Genomic DNA, 15,358 nt, shown 5'->3' with positions numbered 1-15,358 from the left:
ACGCCGCCTATTAAGTATCACGTAAGCCATAGAATGGCCGATTTGGATTCGGAAGAGTCCGAATTGAAACACGCATGAGGCTTTCTTAACAGTCTAGACAACCATATCCTCGTTCACACTTCAATTCCGTTCATATTATCTTAATCACCAGACCAAACTGATTCCTCGAATCATTTTGCGAAAAAGGCACCGGCCAATCTGCAAAAGCATTATTTGCAGGATCTGCCAGCAGGCTCCGGCGTTCTAAGGAAGCAAAATTTTATCGGCGCCGAAGACACACCTGTCCAAATAGGTGAAAGCTAATCTAAGCGTTTAAACTTAAGAAGTATTATTTGCAATTGCTGAATGTGGCTCGCACAAACTTCGAAAGTTCTACACGACAATAAACGAATATATGGCTGGAATAGGAATGGGCATAGTCATGATGGGGAAATAGCGGCTGCGACACCAGACGGCGAGCGCCGCTTTTGCATAAGACAGATAGTAAGCCGCGTCCGGAATATTCGGCTCGAAGTTCTTATCGCAGGGTGGAGATTATCGCTGTATCTCATCGGCATTTGGTTATGCCCATCAGCTAGGTTGATAACACTGAACAAAGCATAGTCCATCATACATGCTGTAATGCAACATATTCTTGCTAGAAACCGACGTTTGCTCCGGAATCGTGACAGCATTTAGCTTATTTAAGCGCACACGAATGGTTACCCGCTCTTTGCTATTCTGCCACCGAAAGGCGGCGCCGACTGCGAAATTTACTTTTGCGCGCCAAACTCGGTTCGTGCTTTGCACGGAAGAAGCGTCAACGACGTCACTTCGTTCACTAAGCGAGAGTTATTGCCGTGTTACGCAATATTTGGTTCCGAAAATCAAGTCCTTGAAAAATAACCCCTCTCTTCGGGCTTACTCCGCATGACGGATCTCTCGCCACCACGTCGCGCTATTTTTAACAGAGGATTAATTAATGCTATGTACTCGTGAGACGGCCGCTTCACTCTCGCACTCAGAGCTCCGCGAGTGTCCTCAATGACAGATTCATCCATGACGAAAGATGATCTCAGCTCCTCCTCCCGTACCAACCGTACCATTTCGATGATCTCTCCACCTTGTGTTTTCTTGCACACATCCCGCGAGATATCTTCTTTAGCTCTGCACGAGTTTCGGCTGGAGGTAGTGATGGGATACTTGCAACCTCTAGGATAACCTCAGACCACTTCATTCGTGATTAAATTAATGCTTCGTTGACTGATAGGAAATATACATGTTATACAATCTCTTATAAAACTTTCTGACGTGTACAGAGCTCCATCATCTTCGGAAATACCGATACTTCGGTATTTCAAATAGTGCAATGTAAATTTAACTTAATTGTATCGTAATATATTCAATACAACTGAATCTATTGTGCAACCGCAACAAGTATTATACGATAACATCTGATGTACTAAACCTCATTTACAATTTTATTTGTCTATTTGTGTAGGATCAAAGAGATCCACTACAATTATTTGCCAAACTACCTAAGATCAATACGATGACAAATCACAAAACAGCTGTTGAATTCTCACCAGTCTTTTTTCATGTACTGAGATCAAACTCACATTATAACCATGCGATCACTCTGTCATCACTTTCATCGGTCTATCACTACGTACGCGAGCTCTCTCCAATCTAATCTCTCATTTCAGCGTTCAGATATTATACGTAAACCTTCTGCACGCTATTTCCAGAATTTGGGTCTCAACGACATGCTATGCGATCGATTAACGCAACTTGGTCTTACTACTCCCACGTCTGTCCAATGCAAGGCCATTCCACGCATTCTAGCGGGCGACAATGTGGTTGTAGCGGCTGAAACAGGTGCTGGAAAGACGCTAGCTTTTCTTTTACCTATAGTAAATCAACTTCGCTGCAGTTCGATATCACCCAGCGATATGCGTCTACCAACTGCGCTCGTGCTCACAACGTCACAGGAACTTGTGCGACAATTGAGCGCTGTATTGCATCAAATAGATCCGGAGATTGCACAATTGTCGATATGCTTATTGTCGTCAAAACAAACCCTAGGACAAGGCAATCGCGCGTGTCCGCTTCTTCTTGCCACACCTGGCGCACTATTACGGGCTACAAAACCTAAAGACTTTGCTTTTACGCAGATTGTTGCAGTAGATGAGGCCGATATGTTATTAAGTGGTGGTTTTGAGAAGGAAACGAAACAAATTCTCGCAACAATTCAAAACCAGCCGTTGCTGCGAGCCGAATTGAACAGATGCAGCGATGAAGTGAAAGAATATTGCGATCAAGAAGGCAATTGGACAACTCAGACTCAAACCATCTTTAGTGCGGCGACGATTCCAGAATATGGTAACAGATCGGTGCGCCACTATATCGATCGAAAGTTTCCGTCTGCAGTATTTGCAATCACTGAGGTACTTTTTTATAAAATGCTTGAAAGATGAAATGAAGATTGCTCTTGACACAATGTTGTAGGGATTCCATCGCGTTTTACCAAAATTGACACTACGCACACATAATTTGCAAGAATTTATACGACACAATGAGTGTAACGACGAGCACCACGCTCGCTGTGAGCTTCTGTACCAAATTCTTATGTCCAAGAATGTACATAATTTGGAACTCGTCCAAAAGACGCTTGTGTTCACAAACTCGATCGCTAGCGCTGATGCGTTATTCGACTTTCTGGAAAAGAACAAAGGCATGACCAATTGTGCAGTATTTCACAAGGGAATAGATCGATTGCAACGTCAAAAGTTATTGAAGCGACTAGATAGCGACGATGATGCGGACAAGAATCTTGTCGTCATTTGTACTGACATTGCTGCACGGGGTCTTGATACAACAAAAGTGGGCCATGTGGTACAATTCGAGTTTGCTAGTGATATTGTGAGCTATTTGCATCGTATTGGACGCACGGGACGTGCAGGGACCCTTGGAATTGTCACTAGCATTGAATCTACCGAAAACAGTCTTGTGCTGGAGAAGATCCGTGAAGCTGGAACGGCTACACTACAGAACGCTTTCAGTCGGAAGCGCAGTCTACGAAAAAAATTTAAAAAGGCACAGCTGGTTCAATCTTCTTAATTTGCGAGTTCTGCGTCCCCTCACGGCGAAACTCCTCCTTGGTGTCGTTCCATCAACATGACACAACAAAATTAACCACAATTCCATTAGAGCTATTGTTTTGGTCTGATTTTTCTAGACGCAATGACAGATACAAAAGAGCTCAAGTTGCGCAGAGTCATCGGGTATAATGGTACGAGCTTTGGCACGTAAAATGTGTAATTTGATGAAGCTTATTATTTACAATGATACAAGGTTCATATCCCAATACGCTGATTTACACCACGGACGGCAGATATCTCATTTACTCGCTTGGCCTTGCAGTCATAGTCAAAGATATTCAACGTAACACGCAATGTTTTTTACGTGGACACACGGATGTCATTACGTGTTTAGCAATCTCAAATGATGGAATGAAACTTGCTTCAGGACAACAAAGCAAAAGTCGTGGTAACAAGGCCCCAATCCTTGTTTGGAATCTGACAGAAGCGACTAAGCGACTCAGATCCTCTACGGAGGGTAGTGATAGTGACGGCAATGACAATTTTGTGATTTTTCGTCTTGTACTGCACATGGGCAAAGTACAGGCGCTTACCTTTTCGGCCCGAGATACGTTTCTCTTTACTGTGGGTGGTCAAGATGACAATGCACTCGTGTGCTGGAATATGGAGAATGGCGAACCTGTTTGTGGTACACCTTCCGGAGACGATTCCACTCTAACGGTTGCTGCTTTTCATCATGAAGCGAATGATGAGTTACTGGTTACAGGCGGTAATTATAACATTACTGTGTGGCGCGTCGAACACAAGCAGCGTAAATTACATGCGTTGCGTGCGAATCTGGGTAATTTAAAACGAATTATCACGTGCATTGGCGTGGCACCTGATGATAAGGTGGCCTATTGTGGCACGAAAACGGGGGATTTGCTGGAAATTTTGCTCGACTGCGATTTGACCAAGCCTAACTGTCTCTTTCCGCCTGTAGGCATATTAAAGCCTCGGTACAGCCGCACAACCCAGGAACGCTTTAGCCAAGGCATTGGGACACTTGTTGTTCATGATAACGAAGAAAATCGGCGATTTGTGTTGTTAGGCGCTGGAGATGGACATCTTGCTGTCCTTCAGCTTGGCTCTGCCAAATCAGCTTCAGATGGCTCAAAGACCAAGCCGATTGCCACAGCGTGTTTAGAAAACCTCATGGGCAGGGTCACAGCATTAAGCGAAGGAAAGCACGGTGACTTCTACGCTGGCACGAACCACTCAAATATCTACCAGTTTCACTTAAAAGATATTTCCAGTGGTACATCACACTCAAACAATCGGCCAAGTTCTAAGGAGATTGGACTACACGTGATGCTGCGTTCAACTTGTCATTATAGCAGCATAAATGACATTATTTTTCCCAGTTCAATTACACGTAGTCCAACTGAAAATTCGCATCTATTTCTTACGTGTGCCAAGACTGACATTCGTATCTGGAATGCTCGATGCTGTCAAGAAATTCTGCGCGTTCAAGTGCCGAATCTAGTGTGTAATTGCATTGAGCTTACTCATGACGGCGGACTTGTAGTCAGTGGATGGGATGATGGGAAAGTACGTGCATTTTATCCAGAGAGTGGTAAATTAAAATTCGTCATTCAGGATGCTCATAGTGAATCGGTAACTGCCATTGCAGTTTGCAAGCCATCCACATCTTCAGCTTCTGAATGGCGATTGATTACAGGTGGAAACGATGGTCGTGTGCGGGTATGGCGTATCACATCGTCGAGACAGACGATGGAAGCGTCGCTTAAAGAGCATCGTGGTCCAGTAAATGCCATTCAAGTAGTCCAGGATTGTACCTCTTGTGTCAGCACATCTTCGGACGGATCTTGTATTGTGTGGAACCTCGAGACATTTGTGCGAACTCAAGCCATGTTTGCTTCCACTGTCTTTCGTAGAGTTCTCTACCATCCAGACGAAAGTCAATTACTCACTTGTGGGTCAGATAGGCGTATCACGTACTTTGATGCGTACGATGGTGAAGCAATTCGAATTTTGGAAGAAGCTGCGGAATCCGAAATGCTGGCAATGCATATTGAACATAGTGGAACTTTATTTGCGACAGGTGGACGCGATGGTCTGTTAAAACTTTGGCATTATGACAACGGAGAGACAGTTGCTGTTGGTCGGGGGCATAGCGAAGCCATAAATGCAGTGAAGATCTCGCCCGATCGAAAGGAAATCATCACTGTTGGTTCGGAGGGGGCAATCATGATCTGGGAAATGGGTGATCTCCTATAGCTAGCTTTTGTTATGTTGACATTTTCAGCAGTATAGCATGGCGAATCGAGAAATTGTAGCGAAAAATTCGATTCGATACTTCCTCACATTTTACATGTGAGATTTAGATATACGCGGTCTAAGAAATTCAAAAGGTGTTACAGTCATAATCGTAACATCGATTTAGCAGTTCTTCCTGGAAAATATTTTGTCCTTCACAATAAAATAGCTTACAAAAAATTGATGGCTGCTTCACGACACATATACTTACGTTTCGGACAATTAAGAGTCAAGCGACGACGCAGTATTTGCAGGAAGTCCCTTCTTCTGACAACGCAAACATCGCTCTCCATCCGGTTTGCGAAGCCGAATCATCTCACACATCATACACTCACTTTGAGAAATGACTTCAGTAGTCTTGGTCTGAGATCCCTCGGTGTTATTTGATCGAAAGCCTCCGTTTGCTTTCTCACGTTTTGTTATGTCCACGATAGTCCTAGGCGATTCGTTGCTTTTGACTGAACTCACTGGTCGCGAAGTGGAGGAATTTGCAAGTGCTGAGACAGTAGAGATCGCAGATGCGGAGGTTGAAATACGCGATGCTGTTTGCGTGACAGATGCTGACGAAGTAGAGACGCTCAATTTAGCTATAGATGACTTACGTGTTGAAGAATGTGGCGATTGCCTCGGAGGTGCAGCACCCAAGTTGTTCGCATCTACAAATATTAACAGAAGCATTAAACGATGAGCAAAAACGTACCGGTTAATAAAGAAAATTGGCGCACAGACACTCCTTACCCTGGTTTGCTGATGTGATCATCTCGTGACTAGAGGCGCAATCAATTTTTAATCTTGCTGTACCATCAGACTGATTCATGTTCTGTGAAGTGACGGGGGATGGTGGCACAACTGAAGAATTGGGCTGTGTGGTAGGAGGTGCATCAACCAATGGCTGTGTTTCCAAATGATGGTTTGTGCCATCAGTAGACCTCTGCTCAGTAAGAGTAAGCTTGTTCACAACGTGCCGTGTATTTTTTGTAGATGGTGGTGAATTACCAGATGTGATGGAGTATTCATTTATTTTAACACTAGGTGGGGATGCATGTTCATCGTTGCTCGCAAAACTTTCCAGACCAGAATTCATCTCTTCGCTTAAATTTGGCTCCATTTCCAAGGCATTACGTACAGCTTCGATTTCTCGAGTCGGATGCGGTGTCCCTCGGCCACATGCCAATACAAAATGCAAGCCATTTATGGTTGCGAGCCGAAAAGCCTGTCGTTTATCTTCATGGCTCCCGCTACCAATCTCGACCAATCCAACGACAAAATTCCAATGGTGGAGCCTTGAGCCACAGAAGAAATTTGCTTGTCTTGGAAGCGAGAATTCACCAAAAGGTGCTTTTAATTCATTCCACGCCCGGAGAAAGATATAACTTTGGTCGGCTCGGTCGCCATATTTATGTCTATAAAATGCAAGGGATTTTTCCATTTCTTCGTACAATATACGCCATGTCACAGCCTGGGCTCGCACCTGCTTAATTATTTCCAAATGTAACATCACAGTCGAAGTATTTTGTAACGTAAGCCAAACCCGTTCACGCACAGTCACCGTCGCTTTCAAGCCTTCCATCTTAATTTGGAGGTCAAAAGGTTTGCAAAGCCGTTCAATACGCTCAACATACTTTAAATACCAATTCATCTTTCGTGGCTTCTTCGTGACGTTAAAAACTGCTTCCAACGACTGCGGAAGCACGTGAATAAATACATATAGCATACGCGGGATGAATTCTTCATGGTACGAGAATGACGCGGAATCGTTATCCAGACCCGCTTTATCAAAAATTTCCCTATCACGCACTACAGGTGGGACATTGAATGTCCGAGAGCGCTGAAAAGTATCAGCATGCTGTGGAGATAAGGGTTGCTCACAAAGAGGCTCTTTTTGATACAGTGTCTGGCTTGATGGTGATGGCATCGGATTTCGGTGAATTTGGGGTGGACAGTCATAGCCATTTTTGCTATTGCTAGGGAACAAGGAGGCTTGCGTACGTGGTGCACTACGATTCCAAGACGAAAAGTTGTGATCGCGAGGTGAAAAGCTGTGACCTTCCCAGGGCGCTGTAGGTATATTATCGTCTGAAAGCATATCACCGCGCCCCTCAGATCGATCTCGAATTTCCGTCCTGCTTCTGTTTATATCAAAATTTGGCCGTTGATCTTGTGCGTCGGCTTCTGCATACTGTCGACGGGAAATTTCATTGGATCGAGAATCTCTATGCGGCGCAAATGATGCACTATGATTGTTAGGAGTCCTAGGAGGACCAGTCACGTTCGTAACAGATGGTGGAAAGCTTTTCAAGCTATCCAGAGATGGAGATCGCGAAGGTCCATAGTCATACAGCTCTTCTCGTGACTGTCCGTCAGACTCACTGTTCTTGCTTTTAATATAGTCAGTAGCCGATATTCGCCGAACCCCCGGACCTTCTGTTTGGGTTGTACCTGATCTTGGTGTAGCGGACGATGTGGTCGCGCTGCCTGCTACTGCAGCCTTTCCTTCAGGCGATGGCGAAGGTAACACACCCCGGACAGGACGAGTCGCCGGTGGGGCTGACGAAGGCGTTAAAGGCGGAAGTGACGGTCGTGTTCGTGACAAAGTACGAGCTGGCACTGTTGACTGTGTTTTCTGTCCTACTCTCGAAGTGACATTTGGTGGTGCTGCAGAAGCTGAAGCAGCTGCAGGCGATGCATTCTTAGTTATCGTGGAAGGCTTTTCTCGTATGACCAAAGGCTCCAGCGGATGTGCGACCGGTCGATTTCCATTTTGAACATAGCGTCCTCCACCCGTTCCAGCATGGTTTGCCATCCCTAGTGGCACGAGATCGGCATTCATATTTTTAAGTGTTTGCGCCGCCGTCTTTCGTTTTGCCCTTGGTATTTTCCAAATTTCCCCTGATGTCGCAGTGGTAGATCGAACAGGAGAAGACGAGACCAAGCGCGACTCATTGTTGTGTTGAACCAATCGACGTTTCTTAACTGGTTGTGCAACTGAGAATTCATTTTCAGAGTCACTACTTGAGTCGGCAATGAGCCGAGTTCGCAAAGCTCGTAAATTTAGTCGTTTTCGTTTAATAACGTCAGTAAGTGTTCCAACCTCCACTGATGAACTTGAAGATGCCATACGAGGTGACTTAATAGACGTAGAAGCAGAAGTTTTTTTTACCCCACTAGTATCGCTTATGGCTCGCTTCAATCTCTTCTTCCGTGTTTTCTCTACTACTTGATCTACGTCTTTATGTTTGTACTTCTTGAGCACTTTTTCCTTTTGTCGGGGACTTGGCGAGTTCTTTTGCTCTCGACTCAAGTCCAACTTTCTTTTTCCAGAGGTCTCAGCTGTTTTCTTAGATATATTCCCAACCTTCTTTTCTTTCTTTTCCTCCACTTTCTTTTTTTTGTTCAATTTAACAGATGATGGCTTCGTGTCTTCTTCATCCTCTTTTCCTTCGGCATTCGCTAGACACTGAAGCTTTAAAGCTCGATATTGTTGGCACAAAATTTTATCTTCGCAATATTGTGCGTAACAATTCACCAAGTTTTGACGACAAAAAGGACTTTTGCACTTGTATGTAGAAATCTCTCCATCTTTCTCCTTCGCTTCGACGTCAACGTGCGACGTCTCGATTCCCACATACTGTGACAGCATCATACGCTGCTTATTTGTACTCTCAGCTGACTTGGAGCCCGATTTGCGCGCTGACATGGTTGTTGGCGTCGTGGGCGCCACGTGGCGCTGCCGAGCGTGCGCCATGAGGGAGTGAGCTACCAATTTGTTTTGGCTGTCAACAACCTAAGTCCTTTGCTGTATGGTATAGTATCCGTAAAGGATGTGTAGGAGTATACTGGCTGCACTGGCTATTTGCTAGAATGTATGACCCTATTTTGGTGTACGCACACATTACCAGGTGAAACTCAAAATGTTGATGACATGACATGTCATATGATATGAAATATTACCATAAGCATAGTAAAAGACCATCAGACTGATTTCTAGTATGTTGATGATACTATTTTGTAACATATGATACGTTTTATCATATATAGTCATATCATATGCTATTTCATACATTCATATGATACTACATATCATATGCTATTTTATATAATCACCCACATTTTAGAGCACAATTGTCCGTCCACGGATAATAAAGCTAGTGTATGGCGTTATTGAAATCTCTAGATTGTGGGTATAAGCCTACTTTATGCACCTATTCTGACTTCTTTACTTTTATCGCCTAAGCTCAACTTTACTAATCTACGTGATAAAAAAAATACAGAATTTATTGATTAACAGAAATAATATTAATTTTTTATCCTCGTTCGTACCAATACTGTGGTACATCTAAATTTGCACAATTACACATTGAAGTTTTTCACCATGGTACAAAATTGCATTTTCCCGAACTATACGGAGTACGCACACAATATACAGGTTACACCTTCATCACCAAAATTTGGACCACGCCAGGGCTGACAATATTTTAGACAGTGTGCAATTGTGAACGCTCAGCAAGCAGCCATGGCGCTTGAATATTCACTCACTTCTCGAAATTCCCAGTGTCAGCACCCAAAAGCATGTTCATTTTGAGAGCTCGTTCCCATGCATACTTCATATGGCTCAGCGAGCCTTCAAGTCATGCGCGATCTTTCGGCCAACGGCCTCAAAGCCATTTTCGGTGATGAGAAAGAGGGGATTTTTGATGATAACGGTCTTAGCAAAATTCTTAGTTCTAATCCAAAACTCTCGCCGTCTCCGAAAGAGACTCGACAGAGCCGTTAACAGTATACAATACTTCTTTCACGCTCGGCCTCTACTCAGCACAAATTATGCATTCTGTAACTGTTTTCTTAAGCGGTAGGTGTTGCAACACACCACCACAAAATTGTCTAGTTCGTCAACAATGGGCTGGACCTAAGTCAGAAAGTTCAGCTTCGCATCTGCAAGGACACTAGTTTCGACAACTTTTGCAAACTCGATTGCGTCGATATTACATATTCCATACATCTGATTGCTCGCCGCGTCGTGAAGGAGTTTGTTTCACATCTATGCGTGCATCCCCCTTTCTCAAGGCATAGCTGCGATGGAGTCCAACCATGTGCTTCGATAAAGCGACATCGAAATCTCAAACGCTGTTCATATCATTTCGCTAGTTGGCGACGACATGCGATGCTTCATAGTCGGGGCGACGCGAAAGCAAATTCATCACCACATTACGCCGTGATGGCTTCTACCTTACCATAAAGATGTACTTACAACTATTGACTGCTGTGCTCAGCGATGCATGTGCTATATCGATCACAAGCGGCGTCGCAAAGGCAGGTGATTTCAGCATCATACTTGACTGCAAGTAGATCATTGTCATAATAAGGTACTTCCTAACAGCATTAAGCTGGCGCACCTCAACGCGATCACGCGCTCATGACTACTGGAGTATAGCGCAGCCTACGATATGTGAAGACGCATATCAGACGACAGGGAGTGGGTAATCTGGTTTCGACCACGAGGCATTCTTAAAGATTATCTCTTTGCCTTAACCAGCACCATTTGGCGTCCTATTAAAAAAGTGTTATGAAGCTTCGTGCCATGTCGGCATACTTGCACTGTAATTGTGACCAAGCCACACCACTATCACCAGTCTTTCGGGTCAGAAGTACTGGCCGATTTACAACAGTGATTATCGATGCGGATTCTCTTTACTTAGAGAACGCGTCACCGCTAAAGAATCTTTTGCCTGTATTGGCAAATGGCTTAGTTTAGCACATACACTCGGTATCCGCTCGCAAGTGCTCATTGTGTTTTTCAAATAACGCCTTTCTCTTTCTATGCAAAACTATGGACAAAGATATTCTCGATGTAGGTTTTTGCATAAACATGATGAAGCCTGAATAGCAGTGTCACCAGATGATTGAAACGTCGCTGGCGCACAAGCCAGTATCGGTGGTAACACAAGGCGCTTCTAAACATCTAGACGGCTTTACAATGTTCGGGATGTTGTTATCAACAAGTAACAACTCAGGGCTGTAAACCAAACCCTTTTAACGAGATTCGCTGTTTTAAAACTGGCTCCCGTTGTTCGCGATATTCATGAGGACAGTAAAAACCAGTTGCTTACAAGTATTTCACCTTTCGCTCAAAAGAGATATACCTATCTCCGTGAGGAAGTTCGTCATCTGCCCTTCCGATGGTACCCGGCCCTTCAGACCTATCGGCTGAGAGAGATGGGACACACAAGGTGCAGATGTTTTGTACTTTCGCAGAGTTGCTCAGCAGATAAATGCATCTATTACTTTGTTTATAATGGCTGAGGTACATCGCCTCCGTTGCGATTATAGATCATTTATTCCCGTGTCCCAATCGGATCCTCACCGCAGAAAGCTATACTGCGTATAAAAATTGGGTGCTCACGCGTTCTCGAAAGAGGTAGGGTCGCTTCGGTGAGAGCCGCACCCGCTCGGCGACCTTCCGTGAAGATAAGCAGCGTTACCGCCATCGAGAAAAGACCAGACACCAATTTCGCGACAATCATTCCTAACCTCTTGACCTAGCCCGCCAATTATGGCGCTTATGGACCATTAAAGCTTCATACGTGACCAATACACATGGTCAGGCGGTGCGAAACCCGCGACATCTGTCGCTTCGACTAGTTCTAAGTTGGGAACGTATCTTTACTGATATTGCGCGTGTCTATTATGCTTTTTCAGCTTTGAGAACGCTATGGATCCGTTTGAATAAGGGCCATGGCCTTCTCAGCTTCTCTCATCCAGAGGGAGAGCATTTCCCATTCTCCTCCCTCAAAGGCCAGATCGGCGACTCTTGATGAAAGCTACCCACCCCTCCTCCGGCACTCGGCTTCGGCGCTCCTAAACGTGCCTCACCACTACATTCTCAAAGATGTGAGTGTCATGGGAGCGCTAACCGCTTCCGGCTCTTTGTCCGTCAGTCATATGATCCTATCAAGACCCAAAATAGTCTAAAGCTTAATCAGCTGGTCGCTTGGTTTTATACACAGGTATTTGAGCATTTCTTATTCAACAATTGCAGGAGTTATAGTCCTTTCACTTCTCGGTGGTGGGGAGCTGTAACGGAGTTACACGTACCCTGGTATAAGGGGTGGGTCGCACAAGACGGTGTGACCACACGATGGTGTGACCACACAGTGGTGTGGCTACATCTTAACAAGAAGCCACTACGTGGCGGGACTGTCAACAATTATGCATTTCAATTAGGTGTTACTGTTTAAACAGGAAAACCTATAGATCTAGATATAGGCGGCTCTGCCACAAGTAAAACAAAAGAAATACAGGTTGGATTTCGAACGGAAGAGTGTATTTGCCTCAAGTTACGGTTTTGGGTGCTCCTGGCGTTAGCGGATTGCGATCCGCTACACTCATATTGGTTCTAAAACGTATGGTCGGTGACCTTAGCTTAGCTTCCTCTAAGCAAAGAGCTACGGCAGCCCCGCTGCTGAAGCTTTTTGACTACAATTTCTACTAAGTGTAAACTGGTTGCCGTGCACTTTGCACATATGAAGCTATGACTCTCAGAGTCCGCTTTAACGATCGCACAGCGATTAATTCGCGCGCTCCTTCAGAGAGAGGATTTGAGAGCCTACAGTTATCTTGACACATTTAGGCTAATTTCTATTTAGGCAAATACAAAATACACACAATTTACAATCTAATTAATCAAATTGTATTATTTTCTGATGTACTTCGAATCCGTTTTTGAACTTCATGAATGCCAAAAATTTCGGTACTTATGAATATTCGCATTTACACCAAGTAAATTTGTCAAATACGTTAGGGTAAAGTACGCAAAATTTAAGTACTCGCCCCGTTACAATAGGAGTCTACTTACTCGTTTGCGGAATTGTACCCAACCAAGGTGTTGTTTAAGCGACTCGCTTCAACGTCTTCAATTAATTAAAGCCTATCATAACTTTATACAAGATACAAGTAGCCACACCGTAAATGTTTATTCAACATTTATGATGTTTCGACGCAAACAACGTCATACGTGGCGCATATGTCGACTTCTGGAACCCTAAATTGTCTATTGGCTTGAAGAAAGTGAAATTTGGCAATTGTTAACATGTTGGTAATCACGACCCGCCACACTTTGATTTGGAGAAGGAGAGTCAAAGTCAGAGAAGACGTCACAGACGTGCTTGATGTACGGCAGAAATACGTGTTTGACATCGGCTTTGTGACACAATCTTTTAAAGATCATGTCACGTTTTGTAGCCATTCAAAAAGATCTACATGACCATGTTCTCATTTATCCGACTTCGATTGACAGCCGAAGCGGTGTGACATTTGTGATTCTATGTCGCTTCAGAGCGTCCGAAAAAGTTTATATTCTTTAAGCATGCTGAAGGGGTATTTTCCAGACAAGATGGAGAAATGAAGGAACTGTGACGAATTGATTCTGAAAACAAGTGAATCATCTGCAAATGTTTTGTCAAGCTAAAGCAGCATACTAAGAATTTTATAAGCCGTATGAACAACATGATTATCGTACCCAGTTTAAATGTAGCGAGTCATTGGGCGAACCACATGAACCGTTGATCCAAACCGGGTGTCCAGCAATATTTTTAACGGTTGCTAATTAGCTAGTGTTGTTTTATTTATGATACTGATCGAGCTACCAAGTTCAAACAGTTTCACAATGTTGCTTATTCTTATGAATAATTGAAAAATTATCATGTCGACTTTAGAGTATCCATGCCTATTAATATACGTCGTGCCGAATATTAATCAGCACAACTGTTTGCATCCGAGTCTTCGAAAGCATCAAGCGTGGTAAGTTTACGGAACTGTGTCAATCACCATTTAGAAAAGTCTAGCAAGTACGAACAAGCGACAATGGCTTGTGATGCGTCTATTCCAATCGAACAAACTCCAAATATGTAAGTCCTGAGTATATTTACCGCTCATTCGTAGCGAAGTCTCCGCACCTACTCAAAAATTGTTATCCACTCCATGGTATTTGTAGAACCAAACTATACCCAAAGCATTGTCTTAAGGACAACAGGCGTTCGGCATATCGTATCAACCAGGAAAGAATTCGCTCAGCGCGCGATATCAGATCAAGCGGAAGTATCCGGCGACCATACCATTCTGCACGAAAACTAAATGGTGCTCCAGACAAAATATCTGGAACAGACTGCGGACCTGACAAGGTAACGATCAGTTTTTCCTCTCACCGAATTCACACGTGCTAAATCAATAAAATTTAGACACTTCAACGAAAAATTGCCAGTCGATCCGATAAGTGTCGAGGCGCTTTAAACTCGTCTAAGACGACAGCATACCGCTCGTATACATTTGCAAGTGGAAAGGAGCCTTATGCCCACCCTCAAGCTGTGAGTACAGGGAGGTACCATGAATCTCAATGTGCTTTGAGTGAAAACACGCAACAAGTTTCTACATCGGCATATTTTGATAAGGTAGCGCGTTTTGAACAGGCAAACGCTCAAGTCAGTGCTGTGCTGACATCAGATCGATCAAATTCACTAAAAAAAGAGATAACAATTTCAGGAGTGGCGGACTCGGATATGTGCTCTCAACAACGCCACGCTTCAAGTCGGAAGCGTTTCCAGGTATAATTAAATACAATCCTGATTTCCATACTCTGATTCGAAAAGTATGCCATTAGAACGCTATACATCCTCCAAGCAGCATCAAATTCAGGCAGACGCTCCTGATCGATTCTACGACGTCAAGCCCTCATGCAAAGTAACATTGAAGATTCAGCCTTATAGTCGCGTATCAATCTAATCTCTAGCCCATTGCAGTTTTCGATAAGTGCAGCGATCGCTACCTCAAGCTTCAAATGTTCAACCATGCAGTCACGCACAAGTCGGCTATCGTCTGTACGTATTTTAGTGCATCCTATTTACTTTAAGTAAATTGAACTTGGTCATTGCAGGAAGCCGCATTGGTTCATAACATACCTCATCTTC

At 43.9% G+C, this 15,358-nt stretch overlaps 3 protein-coding genes across 3 annotated transcripts; 2 read left to right on the top strand and 1 right to left on the bottom strand.

Annotated features, from left to right (window-relative positions):
* Positions 1-1,607: 1,607 nt before the first annotated feature.
* PHALS_08085 (dead deah box rna) lies at positions 1,608-4,794 on the top strand (the record flags this gene model as incomplete). The annotated part of the gene is made up of 5 exons (XM_024721665.1): positions 1,608-2,426; positions 2,488-3,040; positions 3,218-3,271; positions 3,334-4,670; positions 4,753-4,794. The coding sequence occupies 5 exons, from the start codon at positions 1,608-1,610 to the stop codon at positions 4,792-4,794; spliced, it is 2,805 nt and encodes a 934-aa protein (XP_024586742.1).
* Positions 4,795-5,621: 827 nt separating this feature from the next.
* Positions 5,622-9,144, bottom strand: PHALS_08084 (uncharacterized protein; the record flags this gene model as incomplete). Its single annotated transcript, XM_024721664.1, has 3 exons — positions 5,622-6,055; positions 6,138-8,736; positions 8,803-9,144. 3 exons carry the CDS (start codon positions 9,142-9,144, stop codon positions 5,622-5,624), a joined length of 3,375 nt encoding a protein of 1,124 aa, XP_024586741.1.
* A 5,114-nt stretch (positions 9,145-14,258) lies between these two features.
* On the top strand, positions 14,259-15,001 carry PHALS_08083 (uncharacterized protein; the record flags this gene model as incomplete). The annotated part of the gene is made up of 3 exons (XM_024721663.1): positions 14,259-14,302; positions 14,389-14,575; positions 14,633-15,001. 3 exons carry the CDS (start codon positions 14,259-14,261, stop codon positions 14,999-15,001), a joined length of 600 nt encoding a protein of 199 aa, XP_024586740.1.
* Between the last annotated feature and the right edge of the window lie 357 nt (positions 15,002-15,358).

The sequence above is a fragment of the Plasmopara halstedii genome (assembly GCF_900000015.1).
Source record: "Plasmopara halstedii genome assembly, contig: Scaffold_3124, whole genome shotgun sequence".
Taxonomy (NCBI): Eukaryota; Oomycota; class Peronosporomycetes; order Peronosporales; family Peronosporaceae; genus Plasmopara; species Plasmopara halstedii.
The sequence above is the reverse complement of the archived record's forward strand: the minus strand, read 5'-3'. Positions and strand labels throughout refer to the sequence as shown.